A 21,340-nucleotide genomic window follows, 5' to 3' on the forward strand; every position below is an offset into this window, starting at 1 on the left:
GTTAAAAAATTGTAGACTACACTTTAAATTGCAGCCATTGCATGTGAAAAATGAATACACATTTCATTTAAAAGCATTTTAAAACGAGGTTTTTGAGGCTTCAAAATTAAATCTTTTCCTTGATTTTTAAGCAGAGTGGATAATGCGGAAAATTTTGACCAAGTGTTTAAAAAATGCACCCTACCTCCCTTCGTTTCATGGGGGCACAGTACTAAGAAACATGATGATTGTACAGGAAAATTGAAAAGTCAAATCCAAAAGCTTTATGTTACGTTATTGCTAAGTTGTGAAAAGATAATTTTGAAAAACTTATTCCAAATCCAATATATTTGTCTACAATAGCAATTTACGTATAGGTCTGTCGGCAGATTCCCGAATCCCTTCGAGGTGAAAATTGTTCTACCGTTTGTTTTTCGCTATTGAATGTAAATAAGTGAAAAGTATGGTGCGACTTTAGGAGGCGAAAAGTAAGCTATTGGGTCAGATCAATTTATTAGCACCAGAAAATGTACGTTGTAAAAGAATTTTATGCCTTTTAAAAAATTTACATTTTTTATCTTTCTTTTTAGTTTAGTCAATCTTTTTCAGTCAATTATAGCCAGAACACAGATGTGCAACCCCAGCAACAAACTTTTGTGTCGCCCGTTGTTGTACATGAACCCTTAAAACCCAGACTGTTGTGGAATGTGGAATCAGGTTAGGAAAGTTTTTAAAACGGATGATAGGCCAGATACGCTAATAGGAAAAATGGTTTATGCTTCAGAGAGTTTGAGCAAAGATTATTAAGTACTTATTATTTTTTTGGTTTAAGTAAAGGAAAATTGTTTGAAAGAAATTTAACTTTATTTCACATAACAGAAGCTACGTGACGTATTATATAGGCTAGCCGAAAGTTAAAACATCTGTTATAAAATTAGGAAAGAAGTAAACAATTAAATAGCTTAAATATCGGGGGTCTAACCTATTGTTCAAGTGCACAACCAAAGGCTTCATGTGGTTGTACACTTGTATAGTAGACTCAATATCGGATCTCACTAGGCCTAAAAGGCTGAAAGGAAGAAATCAGGCCAAGTGGGAATTGCGAAACACTGTTTTCAATTTCAGGCTTTCTAAATGTGCTGGTAAGAATAGTCAGTAGTAGGCCATGGTGAAAAGGTTTGGCAGCTACACGCACCAGATTTATCAACGCGCATGCCAAATTTTTTATCTTCCCGCCGATTTTTAATAAACCAACTAAAAAGCTAGTTGTTTAAGCACCAATTTATAATAAATAAATAAACAAAGAAATAAGTCTCCGGTGCATGTTGTCATGCCAAAATTTGCGTTTTTGCTTGCACAATTTCTTGTCGAAAACTGCTATACTTTCCAGTATGTGTAGTCCGTACTCATTACATTTTCAAATCAATGAAAACAAAAAGTGGGGTTATGAAAGTGTTTATTTCCCATAGTCAATAGTGCAAATTTCGCCATAAGGACACAAGAAATTTATCACAGTCTACAGACATATTGGATTAAATATAAACCTGTAAATGGAACATGGAGTACTAGAGTAGCTGGAAAGTCGTGCTTCATTTTTCTTTTTGATTCCCACCCAACAAAACTATATCCTTTGGCCTAAGAATTAAGATGGCATAAATACAGTTTAACCACCTGCATACAGGCGTTGATAGGCAAAGTACAGCTTTTTTCAACGAAAAATCATGCATGCAAAGACGCAAATTTCGGCGTGATGACGTGCATCATAGCCTCAATTCTTTGCTTATTTATTATGAATTGGTGTACAAACAACCAACTTTTATTATAAATTGGCATGAAGATAAAAAAATTCATCGTGTACGTTGATGAATCTCATAGGTAGCACACTTTCCACTATGGCCACACAACTCTCAACAAATTTTGAGTGGTTATAACTGAGGCAGCCTACGTGCATGTGACACAAACTCGACAGAGAAGCAAATTGCAAACCATATCAAATGTGACTTCTCCATCTACTATGCTTATCATCCTTACAAAACACATGATTGGCAAGTTTTGGATGACAGCACTACCCTTTGGCTGCTCAACTCTAACCCCAACTTCCATTCATCATCGGACATAAGCTCATACAATAGCAATTGTGAATGCCGAACTTAACCCCACAGGATCACTGAACAGGAGCAACTAGGTCAGTGTTGTTCACTCAAGGGTATTTCAATGGTGTAGGACACTAAGTATCAAACTTGGAATGTGTAATTTCAAAGCATAACTTTTCCATTACACCATCAAATCGACAAAAAACCAATACATATTTTTAAGATTTGTTTAGTGGTTTGGTTATTGAATTTCTGTTGTAGTAGCTGCAGTGAATCTAGTTACAAGTTGTAATACACCCAAAGCACAAGTTAAACGACATGGCAATTTTTGTCAGTATTAAATTATATACCAGAAATGTTTATGTATGAGCAGATTTGGTCATGTTTTGCTTGACCCTAGAAATAAGTAAAAAATGCCATACTAATTATGGAAATGTTATGTAAATAAGTATGATGTAATCACAAAACAAAAGGATTTAAAAAAAGATTTCTTGTCAGTGACCTCATTGCTTTCGCCGATCTTGCTTAACAGTTTCCTGGTTTTTAGATGCAGGTTTATTTGCAATAAAATTAACATTTTAACACTATCACTATGAAACACAAAACTAATCTCACAAACACACCGATAATTTGATCTGGTTTTGTACTATACACTTAAAAATGCATAGCTTGTACTGAGATACATGGCATGCTACTCATTGGCTATTCAATTCCTAAAAACAATATATGATGCATCGCATTAGTCATAACAGGATCTCATACTTTCATAATATGCTATTACTACGTTGTTGTAATTTGAAGGTGCTGTGGTAGGAACTAGGAAGTTACATGACTAGAAGTTAACTTTTGTATCGACTTAGCAGCACTTTAATTGGGTTGTTTTCTTTTGAAATTTAGAAATGTCATAGTCAAAATAAAGCATTTACATGCAAGTTTTGTATTTGAACGTCATGCAAATAGCTACCAACATTATCAGTGATGTGTAAAATCAATATTTAATTAGATTTCATACTGTGGGATTTTTTGGTATTGAAAACTTGCTGAATATGGAGTGAGTTGACTGAAAACACGATTATTTTGTGTTTAGAAAATCTTCATACAGCTTTGAATGATACCTCAATGTAGTTAATTGCTATTTATATGTACAAGTGGTGTCTTATATGCTAGTTAGTGAAAAATACGACATGTGCAGTAAAACGAATATAACAATAAATGTGTTATATACCCAATAAAGGAATTGGAACAAATGTCATAGTCGGTTAATGTCTTGTTGAATGTTTACTTCGTTGTATTATTCCCCACTACAGTACTATAATCATCCTCTAACTTATTTATTTATTTAGCATCATACGGCCTTCTGCGCCTAAAAGCAAGCAGTGTGTCTTGTCATCGTTGTGAACTATTATCCATTTTGAGTCAACAAGCAACATCAAACTGACATTTTAGTTTCCTGTATATGCAACTCTGTTATAATCTAAGAGTGTCTTGTTGATTGGGCAAATTGAGAGTGAAATTAATAGCCTAGCGGAAAGGGCTGGTTTTGTTTCCCAGCAGTGAAACCTTTACATTGTGCTAAGTGTGCGTGTTTACTCTGTGTACTCTATAATTGTTTGAGTTTGCCTTAAAATAACTTAGATAACGTACTGAAACTACATAATTATGCTTACATGTAGACAACATATTTGTTGTTAGCATTATATCCTTGACTGGGGAGCTTTGTTTAAGTGTTTAGTTTCCATAGAAAACACACATTAACATTTCCTGGGCATGTAGTTATTTGAAGGATTGTAAGAATCTTTAAAAGGTCTACAAAAGGTATCATACGTATAACAAACTTGCCATTTACAGTTACATGTTAACTCTGTTCTATTTTCTATTTCAGTATTTAGGTGGTGTTAGTCATTAATAGTTTGGCTGAATATATATCTATTCAGCTACAAATTTTCCAGCTTTGCCTAAAATTTTTGTGCTTAATTGACCTAAAATGGGTGACGAAGTCCAATCAAAAGATTTAGCATTGAAAGCCCAAAAGAAGATCCTGGGCAAAATGGCTTCAAAAAACTTGACCAAAATGCTCATAGATGAGAAAACCGCTGACATTTTGGATGAGTTTTGCAAGATCAACAAGTTACGGACTGGCAACAAAAAAGAAACCGAAAAGTTGGTGAAGAACCTCATTAAAGTCATGATCAAGGTCGCTGTTTTACAGAGAAATGATCAGTTCACCTGTGATGAGTTGAAGCTGGCGGATAAAATGCAACAGAAAACCAAAATGACAGCAATGACCATAGTCAGTTTCTACGAGGTTGACTTCACCTTCGATAAATATGTCCTGTCCAAACAAATCAACGAACAACGGGCCATTCTCCAGCAGCTTGTAGCATCCCACCTCACACCCAAGTCGAAAGATCGAATCAACTCAGTGTTTGACGCCCTTGGAGATACTGAATTTCTTGAATCACTTTTTGAGCCTGACAGCAAATATCGCCCACATCTCAGCAAGATTGCTTTGAGATTGAATGAACTTATTGATGAAGGTGTATTATGAGAGATGTTAAAGTTAAATAATTTTGAATATCTGCAATGAAACGGTTTTTATAACTCCCATTGTTATGGCTTTGCTTGGCCATTGCTTATTTGCTGCTAAACTGACAACGCAGTATATTGAATACTGTATTTTAATATACTTTTTGATTGTGTAATGTTTTTATGTTATATGTGTTCGTTAGTGTTTAGTTTACTGTTTTATTGAGTGCAATCAAGTATTGGTTACTGCTGGAAGTAGTTTAATTTCAGAATCCAAAAATAGCGTACCCCACATAGCCGATTGTGATTCATACACGCTGACACCATTGACATTATCAAAACTTTATATGGATGGACGCGATCGTTTATGTTTGGTGACAGGGAAGACTAAAAAACATTGAGAACCCGGCTACCTATCAAGTGCGTGTAACCCGAAGAGTCTGAAAATTTCGATTGCAAAGATGCTTTAATCATGGTTGGGTTGAGTGTGGTGTTATATGGACTATGGTTGTGTGTATGTGTTCCTCGTCATTTCCTGTTCGATACACAGAGCGTGTGTGATCTGACGCAATTCATAATTTGTTAACAATGTGCGCAAAACTTCCTAATACGAAAAACAACATTTCAAGCATGTTGGCAATAATTTTCTGACAGAATTCTTGTCCGCTTTCTCGTCTGTTTCTAGCTGCTATGCACCTATCTACATATTTTGTGAACATCTTGCCTTAACATTTATACCACAGTAGTTTACTTCAGTAGTGATAATAGCTTGAATTGAAAATGTTGTTGTCTTACCAAAGCCGTTTTAAACGTTTTTTATCACTTGCCCACTTGCATTTGTCGAAAGAATTTGCTTTGCACTTGTTAGCATAACTAATTACCATGTCTTGTTTTTGTCTTGTAATCAGACAACGTTTTTAACTGATATCATTGCAGTACTGCTTTTTATTTATCATGAAACCCACAAGTTGCCTTAAGGAATTATATCACAAAGAAACTGCTGTATAACGATTGTCCATAACTTATGTCAGGTCCGGTTCTGTTGCTGAAAGAAAGCTTTACGGTATAACGTGTTGAATTAGGCCGCGACCTAGCAAGTGAATTATGTGACTTATGTCATAGTGTTGTCGTAGGTGTATATTAAACTGATACTGCTTGCCGGTTTTTGCTTGGTTTGTGGTTGGCTTGCCGTTAAACCACAGCATGTAATACTAAAAAAATGTAAAAGGGGAACCATAGATTGTGTATTGGGAACTAAAGTGTTTGCGCGTGGTGACGGTGGAAAGGCTGCAGACTGAGCTATCGGCTAAACTTAACAGAGATTAATATTTAAATTTGTATATTTTGTTTTGCATGTTGCGTATCTGCAAGTTTGTCCTTTACTAAGTGTGCAATGTCAAGCATGTTTTGCCATAACCTACAGCTCGTATATCATTGTGCCCGTGTTCTGCTTTTTGTTGTCCTTGTGTGTTTGGGTAAGTCAATGACTTACATTTTTGTTCTGTTTACTTCTCCAAATCGACACTTCCAATGTAAGTAGTCATGTCACCTTCTCTACATTTCTGTTTTTAACTTTGTTTTGGAACCGTTTTTTCGTTTTTTTTTTCTGCTGCAGTTTATCAACCAGTGAGCGCTAACGTTTTATAGTTCCGTCGCTCTTGTAATGTTAGTGGTGTGATGTCAACATCGTCTGATATAATTAACTGCATTTTTCTGTGAGACAATCGCTGTTCGGCTTTTATGTGGCGATAATTTTCATAACGCTCACGTATCCAGTTGTGATTGTTACGTTGTAATTATGGCTCGTCACTTAAAACTATTAATTTTCAACATCGACTGCCTGTAGCAATTGTATTCGGGTGACTTTCTCTGGTTGATTTTTGTAGAAGGCGCTTTTATTTTCAATGACATCATCTGAAATGGTCTTCCTCGCTAATTCTTATACTTTTTGAAATTATGTATAAACTTGATGTTTTTGCCAATGGAGTTTTTTCAGTCTTTTCGTTTTATTTTAAACTAACTGTGTTGTCACTACGATTTTATCGGTTTATTTTACAAATTTTATCGTTTTCTTGACCATTTTTGAATTACTGCCCATTTTCGACCAAACGCGCGGTGAAGTGCAAAAGTAACTCTTCGAATAAAATACTAAAAACGGGTTTGTTATGCTTTCATCTTTGATGTTATACTGGTTATAATTCATTTGGAGACAATCTTTACAGCAAGAGCTTTTGGTTGAAATAGACTGGAACAACCGGGAAATCATGAAGTTTTAATGTGTTTGTTCAGTTTAGTACTACTTTTCACCAATCGTGACACAATTACAGTAGTTAATTACAGGCTGCACTTGTACGTGGAAACCAATAAATTAGCATATCAAGACCTGTTCGAAAAAAACCTGACATCAACTATAAAATGGGCAAGACGTTCCATTGCAAAGCACGAGAAAAGCGCTGAAGATGCACGAATCAGACGAATCTCTGGTGTTTGTTCAGTCTCTGATATCCTGCAAGTTTCATTGCAAACGCCCTGATTCCGTATCGATGCCTCGCACAACAAAGCAGCAAGAAGACAAACAATAAAGCCACCAGGAGGTATAGACTTGTTAAAAGGGTCGTGCCGTGGTGAACATAGTAATCCCGGTAGGCGTCGACGTGCCCGAGATGCTTGAAAACCATGTTTTTCGAATCGGCCTGCTTGGTATTGCCCAATGTCGTCACAGTCCTTACTCGGTGATTGTACTGGTCAGTAACGTATAACAACATGTTAGCCCGATCAAGGGTCAAACAGGTCGGGTGATAGAACTGAGCGTCTCTTCCTATCGCGTCTCGTGTTCCCAATTTGTTACCGGCCAGAACACGTAGGCTCATGTTGGTTAGGTTCACCATGCGAATGCAATTGTTTCCGAATTCCGCAACGTACAGTACGTTGTATCGACCATCATACGCCAGACCCTCCGGGTAATTGAGAAATACACCGCCTGAGATACTAAAACATCGCAATAAGCCAATAAATGAATAGTTACAAGATGACCTTTTTTCAATACTTTTAAGAGCGCTAAAATACAGTACAACAGCCTAACTTTTTCCTTTAAGCGAACCTACCTTGAATCCAGTGAACCCGCTTTACCAGTGCCAGCAATAGTGGTCACATAACCTTTTTGAAAGTTTATCTTTCTTATGACGTGGTTGTAGTGATCGGAAACGTAAAGAATGTCATTTTTTAGGTCATAAGCCATCCCGGTAGGATGTTGCCATTTCGCCTCAGTTAGGGAACCATCCAAATAGCCGATTTGCGTTGGTCCACCTGTGATTGTTCGTACGACGTGAACGGCACCGGTCATGTTGATCACCCTGATGGCGTGGTTATCTGTGTCAGCGATGTAGAGTCTTTTAGTTGATTTGTGAAGTTCAAGTTGTTGTGGATTGTCAAACCTTATACAAACATTATTTTTATTTAAATGCAAAACAGTAAGCACAGTGCAAGAAAAATATTGCTTGCCCGTTAAACGAAAACGCAAACACTTTACCAAATACCTGGCAGAATTTACGATGCCATCAAGAAATCCTTTTTCACGACCTTTGCCAGCGTAAGTAGATACTTCATAATTTTTTAGATCCATTGCTCGTATGACGTCATTTCCGCTATCGGCTATATACATTTTCTTGTTTACTGAATCAAGAGCCATGCCGGCTGTGTGAGCAAACTTCGCCACTTCACCATTGCCATCTTCGAATCTGAAATTTCAACTGAATCTGAAGTTTCAACAAATAGGCGATTTGCATGGCTATCCTGAGTTGCTCAGATAGCTTTGTAGGTGACCGTTTTTGACCTTACCCTTGGGACGACCCAGATACAGTAGAAACCGTTTTTTCTTTAAGGTTTATGCGTCGGATTTTATCATTTTCTTTAGAAGTATCCGCACAACCACAATCAGCAACGTATACATTCCATGTCTGTTCGTCATACGCAATTCCCCAAGGATAGTTAAATCTGAAGTATAGTAAATAAGAAAAATTGTGTCCTGTTCATCACATCAGAAAGAAAGTATTTGGAAAATGATACTTTTCAGCTTAATTTGTAGCAAGATCGACGACCAACCTAGCTTGTGCCAGGATCCCCCCGTCAGCGCTGGTAGAGTCGTCAATACACATATCATCATCGCCTACATGTGGGTAAACTCTTTGACCAAGAGTTTCGACAATGCCTTCCGTTGCCGAAACGCGTACCAAGAAGGCAATGGAAAGCCATGCGATGCAACTACCGTGATTCATGTCAGATTGTTTCACTTTTGCTATTGGCTAAGTAGGCAAAGGGGTATATAGGCTAGGATTACCATATTTGATAATGCACAATCCCTGACAAATTTACTTCAGTTGCATTGACCAACTTTAGATTATTACCAAAGTGCATTGCCGCCATTGCTTTTTTTGTGAAAGAAGGATAAACACGAAACAATACAAAACAGCAAAGAAACGTTGCATTGCAATACACGAATGCAAATTTTCTTCTATACAGTAACATTTATGAAAATGAAAATTAGCACAAAATTTGATTTTCACAAGATCTGATTTTTTTCAACAAGCTCTTGTTGGACTTAAAAAAACACATAAAATTCTAAACAAGACATGATTGTACTAAAGTGTTAAAATTCCTTTCATTCTCTCAATGGTCATCTTATCTCTTTCTAAAAAATCTTAAATCTTATCTTAAAAGGTAGTAGGCTAAACAACTTACGTCATAAACGAGTTGCAGACAGTTTTGACGAGCTGAAAATGTTCGCGACCTAGAAAAAGTTTGAAAAAAGGTGGCAACCTAGAAAAACTTGGAGCAAAATACAATTTTAAAAAATCCCGGACTTTTAAGTACATTTTAGCATTTCTGCCTGACGCAGATTTGGACACTAAACTCCCTGACATGTCAGGGAAAATCCTGACGTATGGCAACCTTAATATAGGTTAGTGTTATAAGGCGGAACTTCCTTGTCACTATTTCATTCTATTAAGTCAATACGTTTTCATGAAACCACAAAAACGTGTTGGTTTAATTGAGTAAAATAGAGACCACTCGATAGTAGTGCACGTCGTTTCATATCTTCGGCATAACCTACGTGTTTAGTTTTGATAACTTGGCTGAGACCTGAGGGACGGTGGCACTGAAATCACCTAAAATATTGCATAACAAATTATAAATTTTATTAAAGATAAATAACTGCGAAGAAAAGGTTTTAGCTGAGGTTTACGTTTTGTCTGTTTTTGCGCTGTAGCCTAAGTTATACCAAATCGAACACGAATTCTGAGATTACGCCCGAATATCGACCAGTTTGTTTTCTGATCCCCAAGTATACAAATCTTGCATGCAGATTCAAATTGAATCCGTTTTTGTATAGGCCTAAAGCAATTGAGTAAAACAGCTTTTGGTTATTTGGTCAGCTTTAGAAACGGTAAGGTTTTACCATAATTTTGTAGGTATAGGCCTACCTATATGCAAGATTCAAGTTAATTTCTATCATTGATGATTGGAGCAAAAATTTCAAGTATGAATTTCTTTGCTCGTCAAGCACATTTGATGAAGGACAATGGGTAAAATTGACAGATTCCTATTTGCATAAATATCAATATTTATTATTCGTATTCTCACTAATCCGATATTTTTGAACTAGGCACACCTCTATGAGGCTCTAGTTTGTGCTCTGTTGTAGGTTTGCAACACTGACCTAACAAAGTCCTCACTCAACTCTCCACTAAAATGCAAGCTTTTAAAACCAGATTTTTAATATAACTCATTGTTTATCGGCAAAAGCACTTAAAGTCCAGTCGGGAGTTCCTGCTTTAGCAGCCAATAATTTTTTTAAACAGTGTATGGTCATAAGAAACGATCATGAAAGTAGATCTAACGTTGTCCATTAATTAGGTCTCCTGACAACTTACAGCTTCGTCAAAGTGTTCGATTACATTAGCTTTCGTTTCCTTTCTGTATAGGCCTACATGCGCGCAGATAACAAACGAAGGAACTGAATAACTTCCATTATATCCTGCAGGACACGTATGTATTCATGCAGGCCCACTGCGGAGTCTCGTCAGTCACTGCTCACCAGACGGCAACCCTGGACTCATAATTTAAATTTTGAAGGTAGCCTACACGAATGCGTGTAACTTATAATTTTTCACGCAGAAGGTTACACGGCATCAAAATCGTTGTATATGGCGTTACACAAACACACAATAGTTCTATACATCATTGCAAAGTTGAAATACATTTATTTAAAGCAATTTTTTTGAGATGTAAAAACCCAATTTGCGCTTCGCGCATTTTAGATAGTTCACCCATTCGGTTCTCGTTTTACTCATATATCTTGACAGGTGAGGTAGCAACTGACTCTGTTCTCAACATACTTTCTCTGTTCCCGAGCACTGAAAAGCCTAGGTACGCCTCTGATTTCGTGTTGGTGCAATTGCAATTTTGTGTGGGTGCAAATCCTTGTAAGTACAGTCCTGTGTGAGTGGAATTACGTTGGATACAATCCCGTTGGGTGCCATCGCCCATCACCCTCGATTGAGGTTTTATGCTATGATTTGCTTGTATCAGACGTTCCCAAACTGTGGGTTGTTTAACTTTACTAGGGACGGCGCGAGTTTCCAACACGTTTGCCTGATACTGATTGTAGTTTGCAAAGCCAGTATGTGTAAACTTTCTTCATTTAATTCATGGCAGATGATGAATTGATGAAATGATAGGTCGCAAGATAGCTTAAAGATCATTTTAGGTGTATCCCCGGAACTGAAACGGGGATTTTTGTTTTACGTTTGATGTAAAAACACAAAGCATAAATGAAGTTATATAAGCCACAAGAATTGCGCTTCATTTGGCAGCTTGGCCACTAGAGAAAGCTGTTTTGTTTAGATTCCAGTTTTAATCGTTGTTTTATACAGTGAGACCTCGTTAATCCGAACCCCGAACAACAGGAATCCCCGCTATCCGACACAAAACTGCCGGGAACGGATTTCTTCCTATGCATTTTACCCCTTTAATCCGGAAACCCCGCTGTCCGACTCCGACAAAAAAGTTTTGGAACAAATGTGCTAACTAAATCAATAGGAAAAAAATCCGATAAACCGATATTAAGTATTAAGAGTGAAGCGAAAATGATTCACGATTGTCCTAGATACAGTAAATAGTTGACAATTGCCAATTATCTACGCATAATAATGTCTGAAATGTCATTATAAACTCGGTACTTTGAATTGAAGTAAGGTGCATACTGCATTTTGAACACGGTGCTACATTTGCAAGCTTGATTGATTTTTCGCTTTCCGATAATCCAGATACCTCGCTGAACCGACATTTTATGACGAAACAAAGTGGTCCGGATTAACGAGGTATCACTGTATTTCAGTCTAACATATTATTTTGTTTTTCTTGCTAAACTTCACGTGATAGTTTATGGATTGGCAACAGATTGGAAAAAAATTTTTCATTAATTTGCCATAGCTCTGCTTTTGATACTTTTTACAGTTATGTCCTGTGACGGTTTATTGAAAGTCTTGTGCTTACATGGCTATAGGCAGACGGAAAAGATATTTAGAGACAAGACTGGTGCCCTCAGAAAGATTTTAAAGAAATATTGCCAATTAGTTTACATTACAGCGCCAAACGTCATTCCTAGCGCTGATAATGATGAAGAAAATTCAAAGCAAACTGGATGGTGGTTTTCAACTGAAAATAAGCTTTATGTGGCGCAAGATGTCACAGACTGCTGTGTTGGATTCAAGGAGTCTTTGGAAACAGTATGTCAGATTTTGAAACAAGATGGACCGTTTGATGGTATCATTGCCTTCAGCCAAGGTGCTTGTCTGCTTTCAATCATTTGTTCTTTAAAAGAGAAAGGGGATGAACGTTTTCAAAATTTAAAATTTGCTGTATTTTTTGCTGGGTTTAAAAGCAGACAAAGCCAACATAAATGCTACTACGAAGTACCGATAACCATTCCATCATTACATGTTATTGGTGACACAGATCAAGTCATTCAAAAAGAAATGAGTGATGATTTATTAGATGCTTTTACCAATAAAACCATTGTGCGCCACACTGGTGGGCATTTTATACCAACTGCTGCACCACAGAAAAATGCTTATATTGAATTTATGAAACCTTTCATGAATAGGAAATGATAATTGTTTTTGTGAATTAAAAGTGCAGGGTTTGTAGAAAAAATTTAGTTAAATGTGTATGTAATAGTCATTGGTCAAGTATTTATAATGTGTGCATGTTAATCTAAACATTTGTTTGGAATTAATCACTTCTTCTGCTCAGATGAAAAGTTCGTGTAACTACTTATACTTCTATGTTATTTGATATTGAGAACCAATGGTTGACTACGTAACGTTTGTGTATAACTGCGGTGTAATAATTTGTAGTGATTATTGTCTCATATTGGTTGGGTTTTATACATTATCATAAACATAATATAGAGATTTTTTTGACTATATTTACTTAATTTTTAAATCATTTGATCCCTTAGATTGTACATATTTCTTATAGAAATGATTTTTTCAACTCACATACAGCTTTTATATCTGATCAAGGTGCTTGTAATGTTTAGTGTAGTTGAAGCAAAACCACCTCTCGTGATAAACACATGGCCATGGCCCAAAGCAACAGATGCAGGTACCAGTGATTATGAAAATAAATGCATTAATGATAGATCAAAAGCAGAAATTGTGTTTTTCGGAGATATTATGAAACAGAAGTGGCTTTCTATGCATTTAGCTTGGAAGGAACTTGTTGCAGCTTCTTCTCCGATAAGTGCCGTTGAGAAAGGCTGTACTCAATGCGAAATTGATCAGTGCGATGGCTCGGTTGGATTTGGGGGATCCCCTGATGAGAATGGAGAAACAACTTTAGATGCTATGATTATGGATGGGTAAGACTAAACAGTTTTGATGTTAGTTGCATGCACCCACTTAAATATATACATAGCATATCTTAGTTTCGTTTAGGCTAATGAATTTTGGAGATAGTAGCAGTCATCTGGCTTATAAGTTTAGAAATGCCTGTGTCAAGGTGAACGTTTTTATTTTATGATCATTTCAGCACTACCATGAATGTTGGTGCAGTAGGCTGCCTTCGAAATGTGAAAAATGCAGTTGGAGTTGCACGTCGTGTGCTTGAAAACACTGAACAAACTTTATTGGTTGGAGAATTGGCAACAAAATTTGCTGTCGAAATGGGATTTAGAGAAGAGACTCTGGAAACTAATAGCTCGCTTCAGGTTATTTATGACTTTAATTCATATGTTTTTTCAAATTGTTGTATGGTATGGTAATGCACTAAATGTTTGAATGGTATTGTACTATTTCTTAAATGTCAATTTTGAAATTTCCATTGTATTCTTTCGAAAAAGGTGCCAATTTTACAAAAATTTGCTTCTATTGCACTTTGAGATATGCTAGGCCGACAGTCAGGGGTGTACTGCTGAAAAAGGAAATGTGGGAACGCATATTTTTTTAAATAATAGCCAAGTTTGGGAACCCCCAACCATTTTCAACAACAAAATTTCCAACAGCACTTCCCGTAAGAAAAAATTGTGAGAACGCCGTTCCCACTCTACTACACCCCTGCCGACACTGCATGGTGATATTAGTGGTGAAATGTAAAGCTGCACCACTGTTGTCACATCACTGGTTGCTTTAAATTTAACCAACGCTTAAAATTCATACTGAGATATGACATAGAACGTTAATCTTTGTGACTGTCCAAATCATTTTTTGCTAAAATATTTACTAACATTTATTTTAACCAGAAAAGTAACCTGTAATGTAACAAGTAACTGTTTGGTACCTCAGAAAGCAAATAAAATGATTTAATTCATCTAAACCAAAGTCGGTTTTTTGAAAACTTAATGCAAAAACTTTATATGTTCCAGGAAACCTTGTACAGCATGCAAGTTTGAACATAAAAAATTTCATTGTTTTTACCCTTTACAAAGTGACCTATATTTAGATCTGGAAAGACTGGAAAAATAACAATTGTCAGCCGAATTTTAGAAGCAATGTTACTCCAGATCCATTTAAGCATTGTGGTCCATATACACCTAACCCTGATAGAAATCAGCATCTCTACACTTCTCGTCTTACACTTGGCATTAATGAGAAGAATCATGACACCATAGGCATGGTAGCAATCAATAGCAAAGGAAACATTGTCGTTGGGACGTCTACAAATGGCTTAACGCACAAAGTTCCAGGGTAAAAATCACAAATGCTTATCATGTGCAGTGTTTGGAATTAAAACTCATGCCCATGCTGAATGATACTTTAGTCGAGTAGGTGATTCCCCCATTGCTGGAGCTGGTGCATATGCTGATGATGACATCGGTGCTGCTGTTGCCACAGGAGATGGTGACGTTATGATGCGATTTTTACCAGCATATCAGGTTATATTTTGCTAGCCTGTATTTCAAACTTGTCACTTCATTTTTCCAAGTCATCTATTATTCCAACCCAGGTTGTGGAATCTCTCAGACGAGGGGAATCCCCAACAATAGCTGCAGAGGATTCCATAAAACGAATCCTAAAGAAGTATCCGACGTTTAATGGAGGTGTTGTTGCTGTGACGAAAGATGGAAAGTTCGGTAAGCTTTTAAGAATTTTGGTTTTGTTGTGTATTTTCTTAACATCATCAGATGAGTGAAACCATGAAGATTTGTCAATAAAGGCTCAGCCAACCAAGCAAAATATAGCGATCTTCAATGAAGAACTAAGTTTAATTTGGCCAGAACTAACCACTGAGTCCATTTTGTGTCAGACATCCAGCTTTCTTCTGCAAGATGTGGAAAGGAAGCAATTAAGAAATAGTTTACCCTCAATAGAGTTGAATAAATCAGCAATTTTAATAACTGAAAGTGTTGTAGCTGATCACCATTTATCACTGATGTAACAACCATATTGCCATTTCTGATATAGTTTTTTATTTTTGCATAGGTGCAGCATGCGCAGGTTTCACAAACTTTCAGTTTTGCGCCAGAGACAGTAACATGACGTCGACCCAAATTTATCCTGTCAAGTGTCTGTGATGTAAAAATAACCTAATTGATTATTTTGATCAATCCTTGTGATGTCGCATACAATCTTTTTAGTTTCCGCCTGCCAACAAAAATATAATCATTTTAGATGACTTCTGTGCAATAAGTTAATGAATGATATCTTTTTGGAGGGACATGTTTAGATTTAACAAATCAAGGACACTAGGGGGGAAATACCTACACAGGAATTGGATGATTAAGGTTACCATTTGTAACTGAATAAAAGTTATTATGCAGTGGCAATGGCTTTGGTGGCGTTTTCTAATAGCTTTACACCATTTTTTGTAAAAATTTGTAAAGTAAAAAGAAACATATTCATTAATGTCACCCACAAGTTGGAAGATACTTTGCAAGAAATGGTGTAATGTTATAAAAAAATGCCACCCAAGCCACTACAGTTATAAGTGCTACATTAGTTAACCCTGAACTTTTGTATGACATATTAATAAATGAAACAAATTGGTCTTTGTAATCTTTCTCAGTTACCGTATTTACTTGATTGTAAGCCGCGGCTTACAAAGTTTTTTTTTTCATCATGTTTGCGGCTTAAATTCAAGGGCGGCTTACAATCAAAGGCGGCTTACAATCAAAGGCGGCTTACAATCAAAGGCGGCTTACATTTTTTCTTTTTGCCTTTTTCCTTGTCGACTTTGCCATAGATTAGATGTTTTGCCGTACTGCGTTGTCTGATACCGACAATTGTGAAGTTGTGACGTGCATTTTAAAATGTCGGTAATCTCGTTGACATTATCGATGATGATGACAATGACAATAATGAGCGTGAAAGTTAAAATAAACCTTTAAACAGTTTCAGCTTTGCGTGTAAACAGTTGGTATATGCGGCTTACATTCAAGAGCGGCTTACATTAAATTTTTAACACTATCACATGCAGCTTACAATCAAGGGCGGCTTACATTAAATTTTTAACACTATCACATGCGGCTTACAATCAAGTAAATACGGTATGCAAATTGCAATTGATTGTGTTGGATAATGAAATTTTTTGTACATTTCAATCACTGTTACCTCAATAAATTTTACAACATGAAACAAATGCGTTGGTAAATAAATAAAACCACTAGGATCTGAGCAGAAAACAATGAATGACATCGGAATGATAGCTATGTGTGTTGAAATGCCTGGGGCTAAAAGCCCAATGCTGACATTTGAGTATTTGTTGTTCAACTCAGTTGTATTCACAGCAACTTGAAATCCCATAGGAAAAGTAGTTTAGTTGCTTCTTTTGACTACTTACCTTCATGTAATAACACCCTTGTTCAAACCATGACAATCCAGAAAGCTTATTGACCAACAGACTGCTTTTAAAAGAAAAACTTGATTTATTATGTCCTGACTTTTTATTATCATTATACAAACCTTTCAGAGCAAGAAAGAAACATCAAACGATAAGAATTTTAAGCCTTTTATAAATAGATTAGTAACATAATATAAAATGACACTAAGATAATGTTTTAATATACTGTAAAAGTGTAACTTAGGAACAGCTTCAATGTATATATTCTGCAGAAGTGCTGTGTTTACTAGGTACAGTTGCTTGTGCATACAGTAGACACCTCAAATTTTCTATATGTACAGCAAAGAATTTTTTCAAGCAATCCTAGCGCCAAAGTAATACCATAAACAGAAGCCATATGTTTTCAATAAATGTTTTTATATTTACAAAGTAAACATCTTCAGGCTCAGACATGGCACAACTAAAAATTATATTCTAATTATATAAACAGGGTATTGCAATATAGATTTAACATGATATATTGTAAATTTACAATTTTATATCACACCATTTACAAAGAAATTCCTCATGTGACCACATGCCTCATTAACACACATAGGGCATCGGAGTGGCAACTGCTGAGTACACACAGTCCCACTATCCAAATGTGATTTCACTACGTCAGCCATCGCTTTGATAAATATCGGACTGTCATTTAGTGACTCAGCTCTGTGGATGTTTTCAACACCAGCCTCCTTACCTAGTTCTTCAATATATTCTTTGTCTAGTTCATACAGCGTTTCAATGTGGTCACTTGTAAAAGCAATTGGTACTAGAAGAAGGTTTTTAAAACCTTTTTCTGAAAGACCTTTAATTGAATCATCTGTCTGTGCACCAAGCCAGGGCATAGGCCCAACTTTTGACTGCCAAACCAACCTGTATGAATTAGTGTGTCCTATTTTGTCCATGACACGACTCACTGTTGCTGCTACCTCGGCCGGATATGGGTCTCCACGGTTCACCACTGACATTGGCAATGAGTGTGCAGAGAAGAGTATAATCACCTTGTCTCTTACACTTTCAGGAAATTTTTTTAAACCAGCTATTATTCTCTCTGAAAATGCATCAACCAAGCCGGCGTGGGTGGGCCATCTATCAATGACACTCCAGTTCATCAATTTGGCGTCATCGGAGTTTTTCTTATAATGTCTTAAAATAGCATTCAAGCTGCTACCTGTTGTAGAGCAGCTGTACTGAGGATATTGTGTGAATGCCACAGCCCTTTCTACACCATCTGTCTTCATTTGGTCCAGAGCAACTTCAGTTAAAGTGGGAACATATCGAAAGCCAATGTAATGTTTATGTGGAGCAGTTTCTGGGCTTATTTCATCTAAAAGCTTTACCATGCCTTTGCCTTGGAGGTCGGTCCACTTTTTGATCGGTGATCCTCCACCTATTTCAGCATACTGAGCCTCGATTTTTGGAGTTCTTCGCCTAGCAATAAATGGTGCAAGTCGACTACGTGCAGGTAAAGGAATTAGATCGGGATCAGAGAACAGTCGTAGCAGGAAATCATATACACCACCTACAGTTTCTGGCCCACCCATATTCAAAAGAAGGATTCCAGTCTTTGGCTTTTGATAACTGGTTTCATTAGTTTGAAATGATCTCACAAATCCAAATATGTTTGAAATGCATCCTCGATTGGAGTAATGACAGCTACCTAAATTTTTCAACAGTGATGCCATTTTCACTTGGTATATGTGTGATTATTTAACTTTAACACATAAAGTATTCCTGAAAACAAATTACAAGCATTATATTACAAGTTCAAAATCCAGGTTGAGAGTTTTGTGTCAAATACAATTAAATTCACTTAGATAATGGTCCACTTTGCAATGAAATGAAAATACATTTGCTTTTTAAACTCTAACCAACAACTTTGAAGCCATGGTAAACACTGAAAACTCTAATCACAATTTAGTTTTTATATGAAAAGCAAGTTTAGTTATTCACATTGAATGAATCATTTCATATAAAATCACTTTGACGAAATACCATTACCAAATAAAATAGTGATGCAAACTACAGTTCTATTTCTCGAAAAGACCGCTTTTCTTGGTATTTCACTCTATATTTTCTTCTGGGAGCTTTAAATTTCTGACGAGGTTCTATTATACATCTCCTTTGTAAACTTTTGTATCGGTCAAATAAAATGTCTCCTTCGGGCTTCAATTTACGCAAAGAACCCTTAATTTCAGTGCTTAGTTGCAAGTCATGATCTGGTTCTTTATATTTTGTTGCAGAAAGTGTAGGTCGTATATTTCTTGTACTTTTCATTGCCATCTTATGTTTAATTTTCTCATCCTTGTCTCGAATTTCTTTCAGGATACCTTTGGCAGAGAAAACCTGATTTTCTCTCAGTTTATCGGCCCATTCTGTTTCTTTTTCACGCAATTCCTGTTTACGGATCGCTTCCTTTTTCCTTGTTTTCAGTGTCTTTTGACGTTTTGCTTTGCAGACAATAAGTTCCATTGCCTCATCCTGGTCACTGTTTTCATTCTCTTCTTTGTTTTCAACACCATCAAACAATCCCTCCAATAATTCAGCACTTGCAGTTTCAACAGTTGCAATTTTTGTTGGATCAACTGACACAGCTCTTTCTATTTTTTCTTCAGCACGTATCTTTAGTATTTCTCTTTTGTTTTCCTTGCGTAAAAGCTCTTGATGTGCATCCAGAGACGGATTATATGATGCTCCAGGGTGAGCAACATTTACTGCTACATTATCAGGATATGGCCTTTTAAGCAAGTGGTCTGGACGTTTTACTTGTGCTTTTCCTATTACATTGTTTGTGTGCTTTGCTATTTCAGTTTGATGAAACACATCATTTCTGAGATTCACAGGATCTCTGCTCCATATGTCCAAAGGAATATCTGTTACAACATTTGAAGTAGCAGCTTTATTACTCTTTTGCTTTGAGCATGCTTTCAATTCGATTATCTTTTCACGTCGTTGTTTCTGCCTTCTGATTTTGGCCACATTTGATTTTGAAATAGATTTTGGGATACATGTGTTCGGTGAAATAATTTTATCCACCATTAGGCATCTTTCTCGCTTTCGTTTTACATTACTTACTGGTGAAGTATGCTTTTCGATAGAAAACAGTTCTTTATCGAGTTTTTCATCCAAGGGACCACCAGTTCGTTCAGCCAATCTCTTTTTGTCTAAGGCATCTTCTATTGCCGAAACACTGATTTTCTTTCTCCAATTCTTTTTTTTGTTCTTATTCCACCGGACGGGTTTGTTCTTCTTTACGTCAGCAATCACCATCTTTACTGAAAATCCTTAAAAACTGTTACCTTTAATATGTGCGTCCTACTTTTTGTAAGATTACATAACTCTACAATCTAAACGAAAATGCAAAACACATGTGCGTGGCATCTTGCATCAACCCATTAACACAAGGAGACGCACTTGCGACAAGGCGCGCAAACTAAAACATGGCGTGTAACATCAACGTTGACGAAATAAGACTAGGAGCGTAAGGGTATTTGTGTAATGCCAATGTATTATCCATTTAGTTACAGTACTTATATGGTGTTATTAACAATTATTGGTTAATCAATAAAATATCTAAAACAGTTGCAATTATTATAGTAAGGGTACTTCGATGTGCCGACACTATTACGCGCCACATTACACCATTATTGAGCAATACTTTATTAACGTATTAAGCAAACAATTATTTTAATATTAGAAATACTGTGCTATACTCTGACGAGATTGACTCACTGACTCTTTAAGAATGATAAATCACTCAAAAGATAATAAACACTTAAGCATGCATTTGAAAAAATACTGCCCATATGTTCTGTGTGTAGCATGCGCTTTTATTTGCAAAAAAAAACTCATTTCGGGTAGCAAACGCCCTCCATGCTCCGTCCTTGAAGATTTAGACTAAAGTCCATTAGCGGTATGTGGCTAACAGGCTAAGTTAACTCGAATAATGAGGAATCATCGTCGGGTTTAAGTCGTGCACAAACTTTCCTCATTGAAGGATAAGGATTATTTATCATACCAAACCATATGTGGCGCGTGGTCGTTACTACTAATGAACAATTCGCTCAGGGCGCCGGAAAAAACGCACAACAATTCAATTAGTAAGATCATAAGAGAATTGATATCATTGTAAAATAGGATTGGGTTTCGTAAAATACTTAATGTATCTTGGTAAATGCAAGATTTTAATTTTACGTTTGAAATGACGTTATTGACTTCAAAATCCATTTTATAACAAAAATTGAGTTAAAACTTTATGCAAATGTTTGCAACGTTTGTTTGAACTACGATAAAGAAACTAAATAAATTGAAAAAGTAATTTTTAAGGCTTATCTATTAACAAAATTTGAGTTTTTAACTTG

General features: G+C 36.3%; 6 protein-coding genes across 7 annotated transcripts; 3 read left to right on the forward strand and 3 right to left on the reverse strand.

Moving 5' to 3' along the window:
• Positions 1-3,932: 3,932 nt before the first annotated feature.
• LOC143465594 (tumor necrosis factor alpha-induced protein 8-like) lies at positions 3,933-6,757 on the forward strand. Its single transcript, XM_076963977.1, has one exon. It carries the CDS (start codon positions 4,057-4,059, stop codon positions 4,618-4,620), a length of 564 nt encoding a protein of 187 aa, XP_076820092.1. The 5' UTR covers positions 3,933-4,056; the 3' UTR covers positions 4,621-6,757.
• A 93-nt stretch (positions 6,758-6,850) lies between these two features.
• Positions 6,851-9,847, reverse strand: LOC143465591 (NHL repeat-containing protein 2-like). Its single transcript, XM_076963972.1, has 7 exons — positions 9,709-9,847; positions 9,336-9,384; positions 8,700-8,899; positions 8,436-8,591; positions 8,135-8,335; positions 7,703-8,032; positions 6,851-7,586 (listed from the first exon to the last, which is right to left on the reverse strand). The coding sequence occupies exons 3-7, from the start codon at positions 8,870-8,872 to the stop codon at positions 7,067-7,069; spliced, it is 1,380 nt and encodes a 459-aa protein (XP_076820087.1). The 5' UTR covers positions 8,873-8,899; positions 9,336-9,384; positions 9,709-9,847; the 3' UTR covers positions 6,851-7,066.
• Positions 9,848-10,006: 159 nt separating this feature from the next.
• Positions 10,007-13,183, forward strand: LOC143465593 (esterase OVCA2-like). 2 transcript variants are annotated; one of them, XM_076963975.1, is made up of 3 exons: positions 10,007-10,180; positions 10,639-10,730; positions 10,961-12,110. In XM_076963975.1, exons 1-3 carry the CDS (start codon positions 10,113-10,115, stop codon positions 11,098-11,100), a joined length of 300 nt encoding a protein of 99 aa, XP_076820090.1. In that variant the 5' UTR covers positions 10,007-10,112; the 3' UTR covers positions 11,101-12,110. The 2 variants fall into 2 exon arrangements, with proteins under 2 accessions (XP_076820090.1, XP_076820089.1); XM_076963974.1 differs by lacking the exon at positions 10,007-10,180 and having other exon boundaries at positions 10,187-10,730; positions 10,961-13,183.
• Positions 12,321-15,970, forward strand: LOC143465592 (N(4)-(Beta-N-acetylglucosaminyl)-L-asparaginase-like). Its single transcript, XM_076963973.1, has 8 exons — positions 12,321-12,443; positions 13,184-13,265; positions 13,368-13,521; positions 13,692-13,869; positions 14,601-14,845; positions 14,919-15,033; positions 15,105-15,231; positions 15,581-15,970. The coding sequence occupies exons 1-8, from the start codon at positions 12,408-12,410 to the stop codon at positions 15,670-15,672; spliced, it is 1,029 nt and encodes a 342-aa protein (XP_076820088.1). The 5' UTR covers positions 12,321-12,407; the 3' UTR covers positions 15,673-15,970.
• Positions 15,971-17,021: 1,051 nt separating this feature from the next.
• LOC143465596 (ferrochelatase, mitochondrial-like) lies at positions 17,022-18,665 on the reverse strand. Its single transcript, XM_076963979.1, has one exon. It carries the CDS (start codon positions 18,662-18,664, stop codon positions 17,474-17,476), a length of 1,191 nt encoding a protein of 396 aa, XP_076820094.1. The 5' UTR covers position 18,665; the 3' UTR covers positions 17,022-17,473.
• A 45-nt stretch (positions 18,666-18,710) lies between these two features.
• LOC143465595 (ribosome biogenesis protein NOP53-like) lies at positions 18,711-20,389 on the reverse strand. Its single transcript, XM_076963978.1, has one exon. It carries the CDS (start codon positions 20,247-20,249, stop codon positions 19,002-19,004), a length of 1,248 nt encoding a protein of 415 aa, XP_076820093.1. The 5' UTR covers positions 20,250-20,389; the 3' UTR covers positions 18,711-19,001.
• Positions 20,390-21,340: the final 951 nt, after the last annotated feature.

Source organism: Clavelina lepadiformis, chromosome 7, assembly GCF_947623445.1.
Source record: "Clavelina lepadiformis chromosome 7, kaClaLepa1.1, whole genome shotgun sequence".
Taxonomy (NCBI): Eukaryota; Metazoa; Chordata; class Ascidiacea; order Aplousobranchia; family Clavelinidae; genus Clavelina; species Clavelina lepadiformis.